A 21124-nucleotide genomic window follows, 5' to 3' on the forward strand; every position below is an offset into this window, starting at 1 on the left:
TCAGGTGTTCCTTCCCCGTTTGCTGACCACGCAGTTTAATTACGGCTCAGCTCCAGTTAATTACTGAGGAGTCCCCCTCCGGGCCAAACGTGCTAAAGCCTTCATTTAATCCTGCAAGATAATGACATGACCTGAGATTCCCCTCGGCAGCACATATGAACTCCAGCGATGATGAGGAGTGATTGAAAGGATGATGCTCGGTCTCTCAGCTTTGTCATTAGAGACATGAAATGTCAGATGAGCAGCAGCTTCTTTGTGGTCTGACTCATTTCTGCTGCATGGTCTCACTCTGCCTGCAGTGTGCATGTCTCTGCAGTAAAATCTGCCTAATGTGTGTCAGTGTCTGGGTATTCTGCACCCCTTAGTCATCAGAAGCAGCGTTTGAGTAAAAGCACCAGTCGGGCAAGCCTTTCTTTGTCATACGTGAGAAAAAATGGATTCTCTTTGGGTCCGAGAACAAGTTATGAGGGGACTATTTTCATACATATTATCACAAAAGCTGAATGAGTAACAAGAAGTCTAATCTCCAAGGTTATGTTTGCCTATTAGGAAAAACAGCTTAAGTCTATAGAAAACCTCCGTTTCAATTTTATCCATGTATAATCTCACATATCATTTTAATTCCCATGTGCATGATAGTACACCCCACTTGCAGTAATGTCCATTTCTATATTTGAACACTGCAGTGATTAGCCTGTTATTTCCTGTGTGACTAATTCTCTGTGAGGGGAAATATTAGCCTGGGGAAGTGTATTGTGTGGAACATTGGGCTCTTTATAAGAAAAATAAAACAAACAAAAAAACCCACTGACGGTGGGTTTAATCTGCTTGTCTTAGGAAGAATCTGGAGCAGAGTAGGGAAATTAAATGTATCATTACTAATAAAATGCTTTAAAGTGGACTTTATTAGCTTGAGACTAAGTTTAATGCTGAGCTGAAGCAAAGGAAGCAGAGCAGGAACTGAGAGCTGGGATGGGGGGTGGGGGATTGACAGACTGGAAAGTTTGGCACTCAGCTCTAAACACGGAGTCATTTTCAGGATACTGTGCCTGAGCCACCACTGCAGAGAAAGAAGAGTAACAGTGATTTATTGTGCAGAAAGTACAGTACAAGAACTGTTAGAACATGGAAACTGGTGAGTAAGAGACACAATCGCCAAGTGGGTAATGAAAACATGCTGTTTGTCCTGATGTGTGGTGGAGTTAAAGTGAAAGTTTCAAAACATAACCAAGGCCATTTACATGCATCACCTCAAGAAAGCAAAGAGCCCCAGGATTTTCCATTTCCTGATTGGAAATCCAGGTGGAATATTATTTGAGTTGTGCTAAAGGAAGCTGAAAGGAGGTTGTGGAAATGAGAGTGCGCGGTGAGAAAAGTTTGTGTCTGCCTGCTTCTGTGTGACCTACATAATATGTGCTTCAGTCGTATTATTTCACCCCAGCTGATGCTCAGGAGGTTTGGGGTTCGAACCCTAGGCTTTTCTACATGTTGGCTTAAATACATGTCCAGGGGTTAGGTTGCTCCTGATGTTTCCATGTGAGTGTGTGAATGTTAGGTTAAAAGTGCTTAGGTTTTTTTAATACGTGTGAATGATACTTGTAGTAAGAAAGCTCAAAAAGAGTAGAAAAGTGCTATTTGAGTGACAGTCTATCTACCATAAACACATGTGACATGTCTGGTTGTTTTTTCAGCTGGCTCTGGGACTACAGTATACGAAAATGAGTTTACAGAGGAAGATACGACTCCTCAACTGGACTACACAAGTGCGTATGGACAACAGACACTCACTGGGGCTGGGCCATATGTCAGAACATACCATCAAACTGTGTCTATTAAAGATTTGGCCTCTGTCGCTCATATGACGGTAGCTAACACATCTGGTGTCAAGAATAAGCAGCTTAGTAAGAAAGTCTGTAAACTTTTAGATTTTTGCTCAAAGACTCTTCTAGGAAACCAGATGATAAAGAGAATATAGATATTTATAGCCTGCTTACTTCTTTGGATCCAGGGTTATGCAATCCAGATGAAATGGTTTTTTGATTTTTGTGTCAGTCACTGCTGTTAAAGCCATTAGAAAAAAAAACTTGTGTAATTATTTATTTATTTATTCATTCTTTGCTGCCTTGATGTCTGGCTTAATCCTCTTCACAACGTTGCTTCAGTTCATTGAAGATTGGAGGCATTTGTTTAGGCACAGCTTTCTTAAATTCCCAACAAAGCATTTTAATTGTGTTGAGGTCTGTCAGACAGATGACCTCATATTTGACTCTAGAATACTCTGTTATACATAGGAGCTCATGGTCGACTCAATGACTGCTAGGTGTCCTGGTCCTGTGGCTGCAAAACAAGCCCACACCATCACCTTTCCATCACCGTGTTTGACACTTGGTATGAGTTGTTTATGCTGATATGCAGTGTTTGGTTTTCTCCAAATGTGATTCTGTGCATCACAGCCAAACATTTCCACTTTTGTGTCCTCTGTCTGGGCACTGTTTCAGAAGTCTTATGGTTTGCTCAGATGCTTCTTTCTAATAATAATTTTTGTGGTGCTTTTCATCTGGTTTCTTGCTGAAGTTTGAATCTTTGAACTCTATAATAAAGACTGATTAACTGATATAGACAAGCACAGTCTGAAATCCCACTTTTCTCATGAGTGAACACTGAGTCCAACACTCAGAGTCTAAAGGAATCACACAAATCTGATTCTGGCTGCTCTTTAAAAACAGACCCTTACTGGTGCCATCCTCCGGGTCTGACCAACGGTGAGGTGACCTGCCACTCCCCTCGAGGCAGAGCCTACAGGAGCACATTGGGAACGCGTTGCCAGATGAGCTGCGATCGAGGGTACAAGCTGCTGGGAAGACGCTCCATTATGTGCCTCGCTAATCGCCGCTGGTCTGGGACTGCTTACTGCCGCAGTATGTGGAGATTTTAACTTAACATGTGATCAGTTTGGTGACACTCTTTGTTTTTCTGACCAAGAAAATTGATCAGCAAATACGGTGAGTGTCTGTTATTTGAAAATATTCATCTCATTCTTACTGGCCAGGAATTATAAAATCAGTTCAGTTCACATGTTCCCTTATTACCATGAGCACTGGAGTTGTTAATTTTATTCACTGGCACCACATGTAAGTGTTAATCCACTGCTGAAAATAGTCCCGCCCAGAAGGCTTTTGGCCCATCAGTTAAAACGTCAGGCCTCGTCTCGATTAATTTCCCAAATTAAAGATGCGGCAGGCAACTCGGTCTCTGATTCAAAGGAAGTAAACGAGGTGTTTAAGACGTACTATTCCTCCCTATATGAATCTGAATCTGCTGCTGACGCCTCAGAGATGGATTCTTTTTTTAACGGTCTTACAATGCCCACTGTCGATCCTGTTATAGCTGAACAATTAGATGCCCCTCTTAGGCTGGATGAAATTGTGCATGCAATCAAGACCATGCACAATGGTAAGGCACCAGGACCTGACGGGTTTTCAGTTGAATTTTTAAAAACTTTTATAGACAAGTTAGCCCCACTACTTCTTTCAGTGTATAATGAATCTTTTGAACGTGGTCTATTGCCCCCTACATTGTCTCAAGCACTAATTACTGTTCTCTTAAAGAAGGGTAAGGATCCTACGTCTTGCACCTCGTATAGGCCTATTTCACTGCTGAATGTTGATGTTAAAGTCTTGGCTAAAATTTTAGCAATTTGCCTTGAAAAGGTTCTTCCTACTATTATTTCAGATGAACAGAATGGCTTTATTAAAGGCCGCCAGCTGTTCTTTAATGTCCGCACGCTTTTGAATGTCATTCTTTCCCAACACTCAACCACTAATCCAGAAGTAGTTATCTCACTTGATGCTGAGAAAGCTTTCGATCGTGTAGAGTGGAGCTTTCTCTTTGCGGTCTTGCGAAGATTTGGTTTCAAGGACAGATTCATTTCATGGATTCGACTGTTGTACAGGGCACCCCAAGCCAGTGTCTATACAAATGGTGTTTCCTCTGGCTACTTCTCATTGTCACGCGGGACGAGACAGGGTTGCCCCCTGTCCCCCCTACTTTTTGCTATTGTAATTGAACCCCTATCTGTAGCTTTGAAGGCCCTTCCTCATTTTCGTGGTATTTCCCGGTCAGGCCTTGTCTTAAAATTGTCTTTATATGCAGATGACCTGCTTCTATATGTTTCTGATCCCTTATCTAGCATACCATCGATTGTGTCTCTACTAAACAAGTTCGGCTCTCTGTCAGGTTACAAAATAAATCTTCTTAAAAGTGAATGTTTCCCCATAAATTCTTTAAGTTTTACACTTAAACAATCTGACATTCCTTTTAGACTTAGCCCTGCTGGCTTTAAATATTTGGGAGTTAACATGACTCGTACTTTGTCTTCTCTATACTCTTCCAATTTCTCCCCTTTAATGACTCAAATTCAATCAGATTTTCAGAGATGGAAATCGCTACCTTTGTCCCTAATTGGTCGGATCAATGCTGTAAAGATGAACATTTTGCCTCGATTGTTATTTCTGTTTCAGAGTATTCCTATATTTTTACCTAAAGCTTTTTTCAAAAAGTTAGACCAGCTAGTTACATCGTTTTTGTGGGGAGGGAAACACCCCAGGGTGAGGAAATCATTATTACAGAGACTGACATTTGATGGTGGTCTTGCCTTGCCTAACTTTTTATTTTACTATTGGTCCTCTCATGTTCACAAATTGACCCATTGGCTTGAATCTCAAGACCTGCTGTGGTGCAAACTGGAACGCCTGTCGTGCACTTCCTCATCCTTAGAAGCTTTATTATTCTCTCCACTACCACTTAAGCCTTCTCATTTCACCCAAAATCCCGTGGTACAGTCTAGTCTAAGGGTCTGGTCACAATTCAGGAGTCATTTTAAGTACATCTCTGTGTCAGTACACATGCCCATCACGCAGAACCATCTGTTTACTCTTGGCCTCATTGATGGTACCTATGTACAGTGGAAGCGTCATGGTATTAATACATTTAAGGATCTCTATAAAGATGGCACTTTCTTAACTTTTTTAGACCTGTGTTCAGAAACAAATCTTCCGGCTACCAATCTATTCCGTTATTTTCAGGCACGGCATTGCACTTCTGCTCTCTTCCCCTCCTACCCTCTTCTCCCAAATGTCCAACCGTGGGAGGAATTCTTATCCCTTAAACCCAATAAGAAGTCAATTATATCTTTAATATATAAACAACTTATGGATTTAAATGTCCATTCCGTTGCTAAAATTAGGAGGGCTTGGGAGCAGGAGTTAGGAATAATTTTTTCGGATCAGCAATGGGAGAAAGCAGTATCCAATGTCCGTTATAGTACGTCCTGTGCCAGGTTACAACTCATCCAGTTCAAGGTGTTGTACAGGGTTTACTATTCAAAGTCTCGTCTGTCTGAGATTTACCCACAAGTGATGGATCAGTGTGAGAGATGTCATGCCACCCCATGTGACCTAGGCCATATGTTCTTTCTGTGCCCAAGACTCCATGGCTTCTGGAGTCAGTATTCAGTTATTCTTTCCAAAGCTCTTGGGACCCAAATCTGCATGGACCCTTTTCTAGCTGTTTTTGGGCTTCCAGTCAACACTGGTCTAACCGACCCTACACACTTCAAAATATTAGCCTTTACATCACTTTTGGCTAGACGTTGCATCTTACTCCTTTGGAAATCTTCAAAGCCACCTTCAGTTTCTTTTTGGTTTAGAGATGTGATGTCATCTCTTAAATTGCAAAAGATAGGCCTTGTGGCGAAGGGCAAATACAGAGAATTTTATTCTATCTGGGGCCCCTTCGTGGACTATTGCAAGTCATTAAACGCTCTACCAGCTGATTAATATCATGTCTCTTCCCCCCCCCCCCTTTTTTTTTTTTTTTTTCTCCCCCTTTTGGGGTTTGTGTTTGTTTTGGGTTTCTTATTAGGTTTTGTTTTGTTTGTTTACTTAAGCGTGTGTGTAGATGTGCCTGTGTGTGTGTTATTGTGTCTGTTCATGTAAGAAAAACTAAAAAATATGTGAGGGGAACAGATTGTGTTGTCATTGTAAACTACTGTACACTTGTCTCTCAATAAAAATATTTAAAAAAAAAAAGAAAATAGTCCCCAATTACACTTTTTTTTACTCTTTGAGAGTAATAGTTGCTTAAAAATGCAGTTCCCAGTTTGAGCCTTTTTAACAGCTCGGAGAGTTAAATCAAATCCTGTTTTTAGATATTTTCTTCACACGTGCTCACACTGCTAGTGTTGTTGACACTAAAAATAAAAAATCACCAGCCAAACCTTTTAATTCTTGGACTTTCCTGGGGTGGCTTTTTATGATTCACAGTTCAAAATAATGAATTGTTCTTTTTTTAATACTCTGAAGCAGACTGCTTAACAATTTTAACCTTTAAGGAAAGTTTCTTTTGATTGCCCCCTCCCATACAGAAGGTTTGAAAAGCAGATGGGTGGGGCTTCTGTGCTTACAGTGGAAAGTGTGAAGCTGACGTGTCCATATTAAGGATATCTGCTGTCAGTGATGTTATATAGACCCAAGAGAATAAAATAATCTAAAACTAAATGTTTAGAGCAGTCTGGTTCTTACTTGAACATACACTGAGCTCATTAGTTACAATTTTGACCATGTTTAATATGAACAGCCACCACTGTGGCCATTTAACATACTCTCTGTGTGCCCATCAGAGATGCGCTGCCACATGCTGCCCCTCATTTACCATGGCAGGTACACCTGCACTCAGGGCTTTATGGTGGACTCCAGGTGTGACTTTACCTGTGACACTGGCTATCGCATTGAAGGAGAACCATCACGCATCTGCCAGCACAGGGGGTCATGGAGCGGAGTACAGCCGGTGTGTTCAGGTACGCAGCACTGTCTCAGTGTGTAGATCCAAGTGAAGCCGACCAAATGTTTGGAAATTCTGTCAGCTATATTTTTTAACTTAATGCCATACATGGACTTTAAATCAGGCCATCTGCTCTGGTGTGGTTATCCTTCATTCCTTCACAGGATTGGCTCCTTTTACAGTCTCACAAAAACAAGCATATTTCCTCCTCGTCTGTTCTCTGGACTGAATCCAAACTGTGGCTTGTTGCTTTCTGAATTAAATTCTGCTCTTTATAGCTGTAGCAGTTGGGCAATGCTGACAACATGCCTGCTTCCTTTCTCTAATGCTACATTGCCATTATTTCAGATACTGATCCTCCAAAGATAAAGTGTCCTCCATCTAGACTCAAGGTCGCTGAGCCTGGAAAGCTCACCGCCAAGGTGACCTGGGACCCTCCGACAGCCACAGACACTGCTCACAAGTCACTCGAGTATGTCACAGACTTCCTTTATTTCCCTTTCCTGTTCATTCTTAAATGGATTTGAACATTTTGTTGGCTACTGTGTCTCTCTGCAGTGTGATATTAGTGGGCCAGGAGCCAGGCACTGACTTTAAAGAGGGACTTCACATTATCCGATATAAAGTGTACGATCAGGCCAGGAACAGAGCTGCCTGCAAGTTTATAGTGCGTGTTGAGGGTAAGCTGCCAAACCGGATTTCTTGAGTTACTATTTTGTTATCACTGTTGTATTTTATTTACATGATTTTGTTTTACATTCAGTGAGAAGATGTCCAGAACTCTTTCCACCCTTGCATAGTTACCTCAGCTGCTCCTCCGATGGGAACAACTATGGTGCAACGTGTGAATACCACTGCGAAGGAGGATACGAACGGAGGGGGGTGTCGAGTCGTGTCTGCCAATTCAACCGAAGCTGGGGCGGAGATCCTGCTGAGTGTGTTCGTGAGTACTGAGTCTGCAAATAGGTGACTTTAAGATGACTGTATAACAGTGGCAAATGTACCAGACTGACACAACAATATAATAAATAGAGTAAAAAAAAACATTTTTATATTGTAAGGTAGACCCTAGAATAATACATACAGAGAAAAACCCAACAATCATATGACCCCGTATGAGCAGGAACTTTGGCGACAGTGGGAAGGAAAAACTCCCTTTTAACAGGAAGAAACCTCTGGCAGAGTGAGGGGCGGGGCCACCTGCTGTGACCAGTTGGGGTGAGAGAAGGAAGACAGAAAGACATGCTGTGGAAAAGAGCCAAAGACTGCAGTCAGTACTCAGTTGAGGCTCCAACCACCACCAACACCGGCAGATGAATCGCAGACTGCAGAAACTTTACACTGGACTTCACACACCGGGGATTCTCTATCTGTCCATTGTTCCTCTAGACCAGCGGTCCCCAATCCCAGTCCACGAGGGCCGGTGTCCCTGCAGGTTTTAGGTCTCACCCTGGGTCCACACACCCAAATCACATGATTAGTTCTTTACCAGGCCTCTGGAGAACTTCAAGACATGTTGAGAAGATAATTTATCCAATTAAATCAGCTGTGATGGATCAAGGACACATCTAAAACCTGCAGGGACACCGGCCCTCGTGGACTGGGATTAGGGACCCCTGCTCTAGACACTAGGACTTAGATTTACCAATGAAATGCAAAAATTACCTTCATCTGAAGAGAGGCCTTCTGATGTTGTCTTTGGTTCAGGAGTAGCTTAATATTAAGACTGCTTCTTTCCCTGAGGACGTCTGTGGGTGGTGGCTCCTGATACTTTGACACCAGCATCATTCCACTCCTTGTAAAGCTTTCCCAAATTCTTTAATCGACTTTTCTTGTCAGTCTGCTCAAGGCTGCAGTCGTCCCTGTTGCCTTTGCATCTTTTCCTACCACACTTTTCCCATCCAGTCAGCTTTCCATTAAAATGCTTCGATACAGCACTCTGTGAACAGCCAGCCTTTTCAGCCATAAGTTTCTGTGGCTTACCCTCCCCATGATCGTCATCTGGACAACTGTCGAGTCAGCAGTGTTGTGGTAGTGTGTTCTAAACTAGATTGAGAGGTATATTGTATTTATAATGTTTGAAAATTCATTCATTCAAACTCAAAATGAAATCTTCAAATCATTTCAGATATATGGGCTCAAAATGTGGTCATAAATATTTTGTACTTGTAAATCGGTTTTGTACTTGTAAATCAGGATTTGTATGTGTAAAAAAGATTTGTGTGTGGACGAATTTTGACCCTATTTTTCTTCCTTTCATCTGATTGGTCAATGTCATGTCAATCACAAATGTAACAATCCAATCAGAGAACAGATGGGTTTGGCTGTCGGAGGGGCGCTTTTTTTTGAACTGCAGGTCTTTGAAGGGAATAAATGCCCTTTTACATGCCAACCCAGCGTTTTCCTTCATCACCACGAAGGAAAACAGTCTGTGGTCGTCCGAGTTTGGTGATTTTTGTGTCACAGGTCTACGTGTTTAATACAGGGACTTCCACAGCCTTTTCAACAGCGCTGCGGACCGTGGGGTGGGGCGGGCAGTGTTTTGGAAATGACAGTCTTCATCACAAAGCTTTCTTCGTTATGAATTAGCATACATGTTTTTATTGAACATTTGAAGAACTAGCAAAATAAAAACAGAAACTCTTGTAGAGGACATAAAGTCAGAGATAGAAAAGATGCACCTGCTCCGGAGCAGGTGCATCTAGTACAGGTAGAGCTGCTGCAAAAACCCACAGAGCTCAGCAGCCAGCGCAAAAAATTCTGGATCCTTTGCTTTTAGTTAGCAGTTAGCATTAGCACCACATCCTGCGTCCGATGTGAAAGGACTTTTATGCTGCACACTGTGACTCACAGCAATGGTCCCGGGTCAGCCCTGACTTTGTGTTAAACTAATCCTAAAGTAATAATGGTATTTCTAACCACTGATATACCACAACTTTATCCTTTCAACAGCTGCTGAAAGTTAGGGGACCTAGCTGCTATCGGATATTTATATAGAGATCCTCCAGCTTCAAACTGTATCACCCTTCAAGGACCTGCAGTTCAAAAAAGCGCCCCTCCGACAGCCAAACCCATCTGTTCTCTGATTGGATTGTTACATTTGTGATTGACATGACATTGACCAATCAGATGAAAGGAAGAAAAATAGGGTCAAAATTCGTACTTGTAACTTGCAGGGTTTTTTTTGGCTAAGTCCACACACAAATCTTTTTTACACATACACATCTTTTTTACGCACACACAAATTCCTTTTACACATACGAAACTGATTTACAAGTACAAAATATTTATGACCACATTTTGAGCCCATGCCAGATATTGCACTTCTGATTTTGTGAGCTGTAACCAACAATCATCAAAATTCAAACAAAAGAAATGAAGCTTGTAAGATTTCACTTCACATCAAATGACTATATGAAAGTAACTTTTCAGGATACTTGCATTTTTTGCACTAGTATATTAGTGTAGTTAATAAACAGTTGTTTATCATGGCTGTTTTGCATCAACCAGCAAATATTTTATATACAGTGAGGTAGTAAAGTCCAGTGGTTCCTGACATAAGGGGAAGGCACCCCACAAAGATAATTATTAGAGGAATAAAAAGTTCCACTTTACAGTTTCCTCTGTCCTTTTGTTATTTATGTTGTGTCAGAGATTTACAGTTAACAAACAGTCAGGTGAGTAAACAACACTGAGACACTTGTTACTGATAACGTGCAGCACGGGTGAATCTCAGACAGAGAGACACACCGAACTGCAGTATTCGTTTATTTTTATAGGTTACATCGCAAATATAATCACATTTCCTGTTACGCAGGTCCTGATGCTGTCTGTGTGTAAGCTGTGTGTGTATGTGTCACAAAGTGTGTGTGCTACAAGTCAATTTCTAAGAATAAGATAATGCAAGTCAACTTCTGCGGATGTGTATTTCTGTGCTGATCTCTTGCGGTAAATGTCACAGGGTCACAGGGTCAGCTTCCTGTTTCTTCAGAAAGCTGTGTCTGGTGAAATATGTGAACATAAGCATAACATAACATTTGAAGCATAATCAAATAAAACAGTAAAAAATCCTTAACATGTTGTGACAGATATTCAGAGGCAGGACATTTTTGATGGTGTCTAAAAGCGTTGATGAGGAGTGATGATTACACACTTTCTTCTTAAGAAGGTCAGAGCTGAAAAGGCTGAACAGCGCTGCTTTAATCTTGAACAGCTCGTGCGATTTTACGCTTCAGCGAAAAAATTAATAAATTTAAATTTTTGGAGATTTTAGCCAGAGGTGGGGGATCTGGTTAAAGTCTCCATGCTGGCAGCAAAAAGTATGAGATAGAAGAGAATACATCTGAAATCTATACATTATTACAGTATGGAGTGCACTGCATACATAACAGAATGCTTTTGTATGTGCTTATGTACATGTGGAGGGGTATAAGTGGAGGATGTAACTATGACCTTTTGTTTGTAGCAATTGAGATTAAAGCCGATGTAAAGACAGCGCCAGCTCTCCTGGATCAGTTCTATGAAAAGCGGAGGCTGCTGATCGTGTCTGCACCCAACATGTCGGACCCTGACTACCAGCTCCAGAACATCATGACACAAGTGAGACTTTACTTGATCAGCCCAGTAAAGCTTCTGAAGCCGTTTAATAAGTAACAAGAACCCAATCATGTGTTTCCCCTTTTCCTGATTCAGAAAGCAGATTGTGGATTAGCCCTCCGGCACGTAACCGTGATCGAGCTTCTGGGCTCTCCTCCTCGTGAGACTGGCCGCATTAAAGAAAGTCTTCTTCAGCCTCAAGTCATAGAGGGTTTAAGGTAATAATTTATTTGTTCAACAGTTTTATGGTTCTTTTATGGGGACTTTAAAAAATCCATCCTGAAATGACTTTATAAAATTTCCATTTCACTTAACAGTCAAGAGTTATTTTCACAAGCTTTAAATGTCAGGAGTCTCCTAATAAAAAGAGAGTCTCCATTCAAAGATTAACATTTCTAAATATAGCATAATAATCACTTCGATGGGATTTCAACAGACCCGACAAAACATCAGTAATAATCATCTGGCTTTTGGTTTCCCTGAGAAGCACTGCGATGCTTTTGAAGCTGAGCATTTTGCAGTAAAAATAAACATTAAAAAATAATTCATCTTAGGAAATGCCTCGATAAAGATTCTTTCCTACAACTGTGCAATTTGAGTAAGAAGCATTCCTCAGTTTTTCCAGACTGGAAACTCTTCCTAACCTAAGGTCTCACTGCAGACACACAAATCCTAAAGAGTACTGAGGTAAACTGAGTGAGCAGAGCACAAATCATCAGGGGAATTCAGACATCAATAAAGGGACATGTTTTATCTCAACATAGCTTAGAGTTGGAAGGAAATACATCTAATTGTAATTGAAAGCAATGAGTTGAAAGCCAACAAGTATAAAGCTGCACTGAACAATACTCTTTTTAATACAGTGATCGTGCACTCTCCATAGACTGTATATAAATGATGGCTGTAACTACCTTGCTGTAACCCATTGGTTCGCTAAATCCTATTTTGAAGACTTGTTTTGAACATTTTGGCTGTCACCAGCTTATTCTGAGAATATATTCATCACAAGGCAGTAATGTTATTCCAGTTTAAATGGGATCATCATTCACTTATTTTTTGTACTAAATAAGACATGAAACTAGTGATTGAGACCACAAACCAGAAATATTTTAGGATCTGTGTTCACATACAGTGTTTCTTGGGGTGGAAGCAACCTGGCGCTAATTATATGAGCACTTCTGTGAAGAGTTTATTATTGCTATGCTCTGCTTCTTAGTCTATTGCTATGCTAACACCCTGAGGCATTCAGAGCTGTAAAGCTTGAATCAATTTCTCAAGTCTCTAAAAAACATGCCTGACATTATTGTAACAATTTTATATGGTGTTATTCTGTGAGAGGCCCTGCAGGACTCAGAATTTGATACGTGGAAGATAACGGATGGATGTTTTTAAATTCAGGAATCAAGTGGTCAAAACTAAAATAGATAATGCAGCTTTTATACTCCAATCTGATCATTTTGAACACCTAAAGAATGATGTGTGACTACTTTGAGAAGGCAAACCTTGAAGCAAAAAGTTGACTTTTTTAAGCAACGTTTGCCAATTATAAATATCCAGCTATCCAGAATATTACAAGGATGAATTATTTGTAATTTTCACTGTAGAGGATGTGTTAATGGCTCTTATTGGGTTTCTCCACAGGCAAGCATTCAGAATATCCAGAAGCTACTTCAGCATGGTGCTCCTGGATGAGCTCGGTCTGGACCGAGAGCGCTTCATTTCCCCCGTGGGTTCAGATGAGCTGTTCTCCTACATCGACAGTTTCCTGCTGGACGAAGAGGAACGGGAGAAACTGGAGCTCCGCAGCGATTTCTGTGACTAATTTAATAAACCTCTGTCGTTGCCACAGCAATGCACTCATCAGTATTACTAACACACAGTAAGGACAAACAACCAGAAACCAGGTTCAGAGGAACATTTGAAGCGGGGAAAAAAAAGACAAGACAGCAGTTCCTTGTTTTAAAATGTGATTATACAACACTGAAGTGCAAGCACTGTTTGCTCTGTATTAAATCATCAGCCAAAGGGGTGCTGACAGCAGAAAGCGTTTGCCACAGAATATCTAGCATTTAAGATTAGAAGTAAAACACACCTGCAAATATGTGTATATACACACATATAGAAATGTAGATATGTATTTGTATGGAGCTTCTTTATTATCAAAGACAATTCCCAGCTGGACTCAGATGTAACCAAATTCCTTCTAGAAGCATCTTTCACCACATCCATACACTGAAATGCTTCCGAGCAGTTAGTCTGAAGCAGTATATAAATCAACTTTAATTCAATAGGATATAAACTTGCATGCATAACAAGTCAGATCTGATAAATATAATCTACTGCCAACTTTGCTCTAAAGGTTATAAAAGCTTTATCTCCTAAAAGTTATATTTTTTACCAACATTTAAAAGAAAAAAAAGCGGAAAAAAAAGTGTAGCGTGTGTAGTGTTGCTCTCTTTTATCTTTAGTTTAAAGTGGAGAAAGCGAAAGAATGTCTGAGTTTAGTTTATTTTTGTTTTTTGGTGGAGAGAGCATTGAGGTAAACAGTGTTACCAAAGATAAAATGTTCTTTATTGAAAAACTTCTCATGCAAGTTATACAAATAGTAATGTAAATGCACTGGTATGGATTAAATAAAGCAGAATTTCTTAGAAGCGACAGCTGAAATACTGCATAACCAGTTTGTTTCAAATTGTTTTCCCACACCAGTTTGCATCTCGACACAAATAAAGAGAACTGTGAGAAACTGCCAAGTGCTGTGCATGATTTTGAATAGCTAGAATATATATACAGTTTGAATTTTTAAAAAAGTGACTGCTTTAACAAAATAAATCTGTTGTGGTGATGCTTTGGCACGCTTCCAAAAGGTTAACACCCATCTGCAGTTTGGGGGCCGTGTTAAAGATGAACCCCGTGCAGAGAGAGCAGGTGTGAGCAGCTGTGGAGTGTCACGACAACAAACTGGGTGACCGCTCACTTCAAGAGACCGGCCTGCTCTGGTGTGACAAGCTTGAGAAAATAAAATTAATCCACAATCCCATGTTAGTCTCACAGGACACAGCTTCTCATCATCTCAGGCGTGTGCTGTCCTCATTTGCCCTTCGCCTTCCCCATAGTGGAACGCAGTGTAAGAGTGCCCTCTGCCCATGAGTCCGGGTACTGCATCATCTTCTGCCAGAGACTAATCTCCTCTCCAACCGAGTCCAGCTCCACCTCCTCTTTGCCCACCTTTACTGTGCCTGCAGGGTTAAGATTGCACAGTCACTGCAGAATCTGTTTTTCTCATTAATAATAGTAAATTCTACAACTGTTTTTTCTCAAAGATGCTTAATTTTTGTATTTTAGTTTAATTGTAAAACCCATTATATTGGCATGAATTTCAATTCAAGTCATCTTTACTCCACTGTGACATATTGCTTGCTTTTAGGCTGACCAAATGTTAACAAACTAAATGTAGAGCAAAGAGTTTCAAGGACAAATATATTTTATATGAATGCAAATTTCCCAAACCCCTTGCTACTAAATATAGCACAAGGAAGCTAAAGCTTAGTCTTAAGGATGTTATTTCTGTTGTTTTGTCTTTTAATCATTTGATTTTGCTGGGGATACATCCATCAACAGCACATCTTTCTCCCATTACATTCCAGAAAGTTCTGCATAGCGTGTGATTGTGGTCAAATTTCCCAATGCTGGGTGTAGCTTGAACAAAGAGGGTAACATTTTACTTAGCAGGAGGAAGTAGCCTTTCAATGAAAGCCAGACCTTAGAACAGTTTGTTTTACATTGTTGATTTCTGAAAACAAAATTTGTATCTCAGTATGAGAGGTGAGGGGGACGAGAGATAAAAATGCTGTGCAGGCCCACATAAAGGACCATGTGGTCACTCCTGTCCGATTGCCCATAAATAATATCTGACAAATGAATTGGTTTGTTAACAGGTTATGGTTTCATGTTTTGTAAGATGATTGTTTTGTTTTTTTAAATACTGACTCACATCCCTTTGTGCATGTGCAGTTTTAAGTGCATGAAATGGGAGATGACGTTCATTGTGCTCATTTTTCATTCAAAAGTTCTTCAAACTTAAATATATTCCAGAGTCAGAGATGTTTTTCCTCTTTGCTTTTCCTTGTTGAAGTGCAGGGGGACTGGAGGGACTTTTGTATAAAAAAAAAAAAAAAACCAAAACCCCCCCCAAAAACCATGCAACTTTAAAAGACACCCACAAAATGTACCTAACAAATACAGGTAATACTAAAGGAAGAGGAAACTGCTTAAAAAAATATATAAAAATACAAATAATTAAAAAAAAAAAAAAATACTGGCAGCTGCTATAGCTACCACCCAGTCTCTCAATGGATGTGCCTATGGTACAAATTTGAAAATCCTAGGCGACTTTCTTCTCGAGTTATCACATTCCAAGATTTTTCTGAAAACTTCTGACCTGGATGTTGAAATAACTGAGATTCAAACTATCACATTAACAAACTTGGGCGTCCATGTTGCGCGCCTGCCTGTTGCTGTGATGAAAATACCCCATCAGCCTTTTACAGGTGAGGGGTAACAATGGTTGCGAACCTCAAAATCTTTGTAGTTTAATGATTTATTCCACTTGCTGGAGACAGCAGCAAAGAAAAAAATAGTCTAGTTTATCCCCCCCCCCCAAAAAAAACAGTCCATCTCACATATGAGCTTTAAAAGCCAGGTGAAAAAGACGACACCAGGACTTCATAGATTTGATCATTTACCTTCTCCGGAGCTGAGGCGGACACCTCCCAGGAATTCATTGCTGTGCAAGGACTCTTTGTCCCACACAGTCAGCTCCAGACACATCTCCTTCAGCTGCTCCAGAGTCAGCTCCTTGTACACGAATGTTTCATTGTAGTGGGGGTTCAGGCTCTTCTTCATAACTGGAGTCTTCCTCTTTGAGTTCTTTGCCTTAGTTGGGAACAGGTAGCTGCAAAGCCACAAACACCAAACTAATTTAAAAAATACAAATTCCCGTTTAAAAACCATGAGTGAGTTTATTTATTTTTTATTGGTTTAAGAATTGGACAGGTGATCACCAACCCCTTCACAAAGCTATCCGATGTGCCTCCTGACTTCATTGCCATCAAATTCTTTGCCTCCTTTATTAGGACATGCAGCTCTCCTCCTTCCTCCACCCTGGCTTTTTTGTCTGAACGGGAGAACAGACGAGCTCAGAAATTTGAAGCAAAGCCAGAGATAGAAACAGCCACTTTTTTTTTTACCTTTGGTTTTCTCAGCTGTTTGCTTTTTAGGTGTGACAAACTTCAAGGAGATAATCAATTCCCCTTTGTACTGAGCAAAAGCTGAAGGTGGCACAACAGAGGCTGCCTGTTTGAAAAGACAAAAAAAAAGAAAAAAAAAGTTAATTTGTACACATGCCAATGTACTAACATGGAAACTCAAACCTGTAAATATATAAGACAACATCTGTAACAGCCAGGCTCTTTTCTTCATAGCTAATCAATACTGTTGCTTTGATTTAAATTGATTGACATTTGGGCTGCTCACTCTGGTCTGCAATGTGCTTTTTATTATTCTTGCTGCTTGCTGAAGCCATCATTTTGTCCGGTCTCCTGCACAAAAGCCACTGCTTTCATCCAAATGCACTGATCTACAGGTCAATAAGTTTCAGGGCGTTTTCCCACCTGCAGTGTTTAGTCCATTTATGCTTTGTATTCTGTGGCAAGGGTCTGTACGGGCTAGCATCTAGCTGTGAAATAAATTTTTCATCTTCTCCAACAGTCCAGAACACAACACCTCCTTTCTGCATTTACTGTTGTTGCTTCTGCCACAGACACATCAGGCCAATAAGCAGACTGATTACTCTCTATCTAGTGACGCATTTTGTTTTGCTTGGAGTGCACTTGGATTTTTTCTTTGTGTAAAAACAAATCAAATCACAGTGAAAAGCTACAAACTCATCAATGAATTCTGACCAGATTTAACAAACTATAGGTGTTAAAATGCCCTCAATGAAAAGCAGCAGTCCACAGAGGAAGACTGCTAGTGTGGATGCAGACAATGTGTAAAGCGTGTTCACTGTGGCTTTATCTCTAAGTAATAAAGAAAAATAAATCCAGCAAAAATGCAGGGCAATAGAGCACAAGCGCAAACGCTTCATCTAAATCAGCCCTCACCTGGTTTTACAGTGCTGCTTACAAAGACTCCCATGGTATGATCAATATTTTAGAGATCAAATTAAAGTTACATGAGCTTTATTAAGATTTCTTTACTGAACTTTCTATAATTAAACCTCAGACAGCAACTGCCAGCTCAACCAAAGGTAATTTCTACAGTAAACAGCTCAAACTGGATCTTGTGATAACACAGCAGTTGGGTTTTACTGGTTTTCACAGATCATGTGACTTTACCCAAACAACTGCAGTTTATTGTCCATGTTGTAGATACCCGTATGATGCAATTCATAAAGGAAGAGACATCATTCACAGCAGCGTTGATAGAATTATAAATTAGTACAAAGGCTATTATTTCAGCCTGATAAAGGAAGGGGCTACCTGGTGCAGCTCTCCTTTGCTTAGAGACCCTTCATTCAAATTCTAGTTAATTCATAAAATGTTACATGGCTCTGGATAAAACAGTAAGCTGATGATGAGTGGTGAGGAAGGAGTAAATGTTTCAAATAGAAGGGAGACATTGCCTGTGTGAGGTCTCCTCACTTTAAAGTAATTGAGGTTTAAAGGTCACAGTGTCACTAAGAGAGGAATCTATCAGCAAACACCTGCTGGCATTTTGCAGATAAACCAATTAAAATCAATATTTTAATTTGTTAACCGTTTCATCTAAAATGGTCCAGCTTTGTTTGTATTAGTCACATGGTCGAGGTAGTCATTCAGGCTTCCTTCAGTGCTTAAACTGGGTGGGGCATCAGTGCACGCCCCCGATACGCAGTTTAAAATGTGTGCAAACTCCACCTATTCAGCACAACGCAGATGTACACTCTGCATCGGACCTCATGGGTAAACAAGCCATTTGTTGAGTTTCAACATAGCTACAAGAAAACTCCTTAAAGAGCACAGAATCTCTGCTCTACCTTTGCCAGGAGAGCCATGCGCTCCTCCTGTGGGGAGTCGAGGTCTCTGCAGTCCAAGGGGATCTCCACCTCTCCCAAGAAGGCGTTGCGGCTGAGGCGACCATGATGCCAGACTGATATCGAGAGGGAGCGAGTGGACAACTGAGAGCGGTTGATAGAGTACTGGTAGAAGAAGAGAGGAGACGTGATGATCAAAAGCCTGGTAGATAATTCTCCAACGCGTGGCTTTGAGGAGCTTTTTAGCCCATAGTTGAATCTCGTCAGCTCACCAGGATGCCACAACCCACACAGTTATTCGCCGCTCACATTTTCAGTGAAATGTGCAATATTCACAAAAAACAAACCATTTTTTTTTTTTATACTGAATATGTATTGACCCATAACTGATTGACCCAAAATGCCCATTTTAAGCCAAACCCTGATCTGCTTCTGAAACAGCTTTGTAGTTTCAAATTATAATTTACAATCTGGTTAAACAATATGATCTCAGGTGTGGGTGGTGAAATAATTCACACCACTGCTACTGCTTCAACCTCCAAATGTGGACATTTCAGTCTTTTAAAAGTAGACAGGAACACAAACTATGACGTGAAAAATTGAGATTATTTAACAACAAAAAAAACAAAACATGTTGAGATGGATCTTTCTGGTTAATTTCCCTGTCAACAGTTTGCTACTCTGCTTAAGCTGACTCTACACTGAAGGCTGGAACTAAAATCAATATTTGACAACAGCTACTCTAATCTGCAAAGTCAATATCAACCTTAAGGTCTCCGTAGGTGCGGTCATTATTTGCAGCAGACATGGCGCAAGGTCGCTAATAAGGGAGCGTCTTTAAGTCAACAGGGTAAGATCAACAGTTGGAGTCCAGTTAGGCATGAGAAAAATGATAAATCATCACCTTTAAAGTTTCACTGTAGACTGGGTTTATAATGTTTCTCTTGGTGCTGGTTTTCTTTTTGCTCTGGCGAGATTTGTCAGGGAGCAGATAACATTTGACATAGCTGTAACATAAACACAGAAGCAGGTCAAATCATGAGTCTCCCTGTCATTATTACTGCTCATCTGTTGTATCTCCTGACTAAATGCTGAGAAAAATGTTTGTCTGTTGACACTCAATTTCCTGTGAAGCTCAACTAATCAGCTCTGGGATGTGTTTACTGAGACTCAGTAAACACAGTAACCTCTTATCGACATTGATCAAAGCTTTGCTTACATTACTGAGGGGTGTGTGCGCAGTAGAAAAATGTGTAGTTTTTAGGCACAATCAACAGTGCTGCTTAATCTGAAGGTTAAAGTTTGACTAAACTTCGCTTTTAATTTTAAATTCTGCCAGTTGGAGATCGATGTAGGTTTGGAGTGTAGTGAAAGCTCTTACGGGTTGCAGACACTCCGTGCAGCATCGCCATAAGCCAGCTGATGACACTCCTTGATGAAGACCTGGAGGCTCTGGCTGCTCTCGTCGTAACTTACAGAGAACACAACATCTCCCTTCACCTCCACACTGTCAAAGTCTCCAGCTTCACTGTAAAGGCTCATCATGCTGCCCAGTGTGCTCTGCATGATAACAAACGATCATTAACGATGCCTGCATTTGTTTCAAGTTGATGACAAATATTCAATTTTAGTTAATAAGTGGAGAAACAGACTCAGTGCTTCAGTTTAAAAAGTAATAGCAAGGGAACAAAGAAGCTACAGATTGAGAAAAATTCTACAAAGATACAGAAAGATTGTTAGGGACAAATTGAGTTAAGCATTGTCAGGATGTTTCGTAAATCCATATTAATAGCATTAAAGTCGTCTTGGTGACAGCTTTGCCTTCTATTCAGGCTCTGGTAACTATAGAAACACTTTGCTGGACTCGCACTATCGGTTTTGCACTTCCTAACGCGCTAGAGGATTTCCTGAGGTTAAAGATCCTTGTTCAGATAAGTAAGTATCAGCTCTGTTATGAGACACGTAATGAGCTGCACTTCAAAAACTACTTGAGAGATCTAATGCGAGTTCTGTCATTACTTTACCTTTGAGCCACGCAGGCTGGAGGAATTTGAGTTCATCGTTCTTCTATGAAAGCTAACCAAGCTGTCGATATCTTCTTCCTCTTCTTCATCTTCCTGCGGCACCACAATACACACTTAGCAAGTTTATCATACACACACAGACTTTGAGACCCAGCAGAATCATCTAGTTTCAAAAAGGTATTTGAGGTTTTCAGAAAAATAAAAGTTGATTTAATAACCATTTAGCTATTGACTAAATACCCACCAAATTACCGATCAAACCAATGGCATTTTAATTTAAAGGGCAGAATATATCAAAATTTATTGATCACCAAATGGATTGACCTGGATTTTGCTAACACAATGCACACTTTTCCAGCAAAAAAGATCTCCAATGATGGATGAAGGGCGTGCCCAACAGTTTCTCTAGCTTTCCAATTTACACTCACTTCACAAAGTGAGTGGCTAGCAATGTAGACGTGAGAGGCTTAGGGGTTAGCCTCCTGTTGCATGCCCAACCACCACCTTTATGCAAGTTATTACACAACCGCCTCCATCACTTAACAGACAGACAAGATTTCATCTGGAGGGACCGTCTTTGAAAATGTTC

The 21124-nt window shown here is 40.5% G+C and overlaps 2 protein-coding genes across 5 annotated transcripts in view; one reads left to right on the top strand and one right to left on the bottom strand.

Moving 5' to 3' along the window:
• The window catches only part of srpx2 (sushi-repeat containing protein X-linked 2), an 18467-nt gene extending 4278 nt beyond the window's left edge, over positions 1-14189 (top strand). For 2 of the 3 annotated variants that reach the window (XM_080308389.1, XM_026145633.2), the window contains exons 2-10: positions 1692-1763; positions 2727-2918; positions 6680-6856; positions 7189-7312; positions 7399-7520; positions 7604-7783; positions 11306-11439; positions 11533-11654; positions 13078-14189. In XM_080308389.1, coding sequence (XP_080164515.1) covers positions 2828-2918; positions 6680-6856; positions 7189-7312; positions 7399-7520; positions 7604-7783; positions 11306-11439; positions 11533-11654; positions 13078-13258 — 1131 coding nt within the window. In that variant the 5' untranslated portion in view covers positions 1692-1763; positions 2727-2827 and the 3' untranslated portion in view covers positions 13259-14189. Of the gene's footprint in view, positions 1-1110; positions 1136-1691; positions 1764-2726; positions 2919-6679; positions 6857-7188; positions 7313-7398; positions 7521-7603; positions 7784-11305; positions 11440-11532; positions 11655-13077 lie in introns of those variants that run through there. The other variant, XM_026145652.2, reaches the window with a different exon arrangement.
• Positions 13986-21124, bottom strand: part of sytl4 (synaptotagmin-like 4) — a 16001-nt gene continuing 8862 nt past the window's right edge. For both annotated transcript variants that reach the window (XM_026145613.2, XM_080308381.1), the window contains exons 10-17: positions 20536-20628; positions 19893-20071; positions 19416-19518; positions 18515-18676; positions 16686-16791; positions 16504-16612; positions 16182-16390; positions 13986-14675 (exon numbers count right to left, since the gene is read on the bottom strand). In XM_026145613.2, the coding sequence (XP_026001398.1) occupies positions 14527-14675; positions 16182-16390; positions 16504-16612; positions 16686-16791; positions 18515-18676; positions 19416-19518; positions 19893-20071; positions 20536-20628 (1110 nt within the window). In that variant the 3' untranslated portion in view covers positions 13986-14526. The remainder of the gene's footprint in view (positions 14676-16181; positions 16391-16503; positions 16613-16685; positions 16792-18514; positions 18677-19415; positions 19519-19892; positions 20072-20535; positions 20629-21124) is intronic.

Source organism: Astatotilapia calliptera, chromosome 2 (assembly GCF_964374335.1).
Source record: "Astatotilapia calliptera chromosome 2, fAstCal68.1, whole genome shotgun sequence".
Taxonomy (NCBI): Eukaryota; Metazoa; Chordata; class Actinopteri; order Cichliformes; family Cichlidae; genus Astatotilapia; species Astatotilapia calliptera.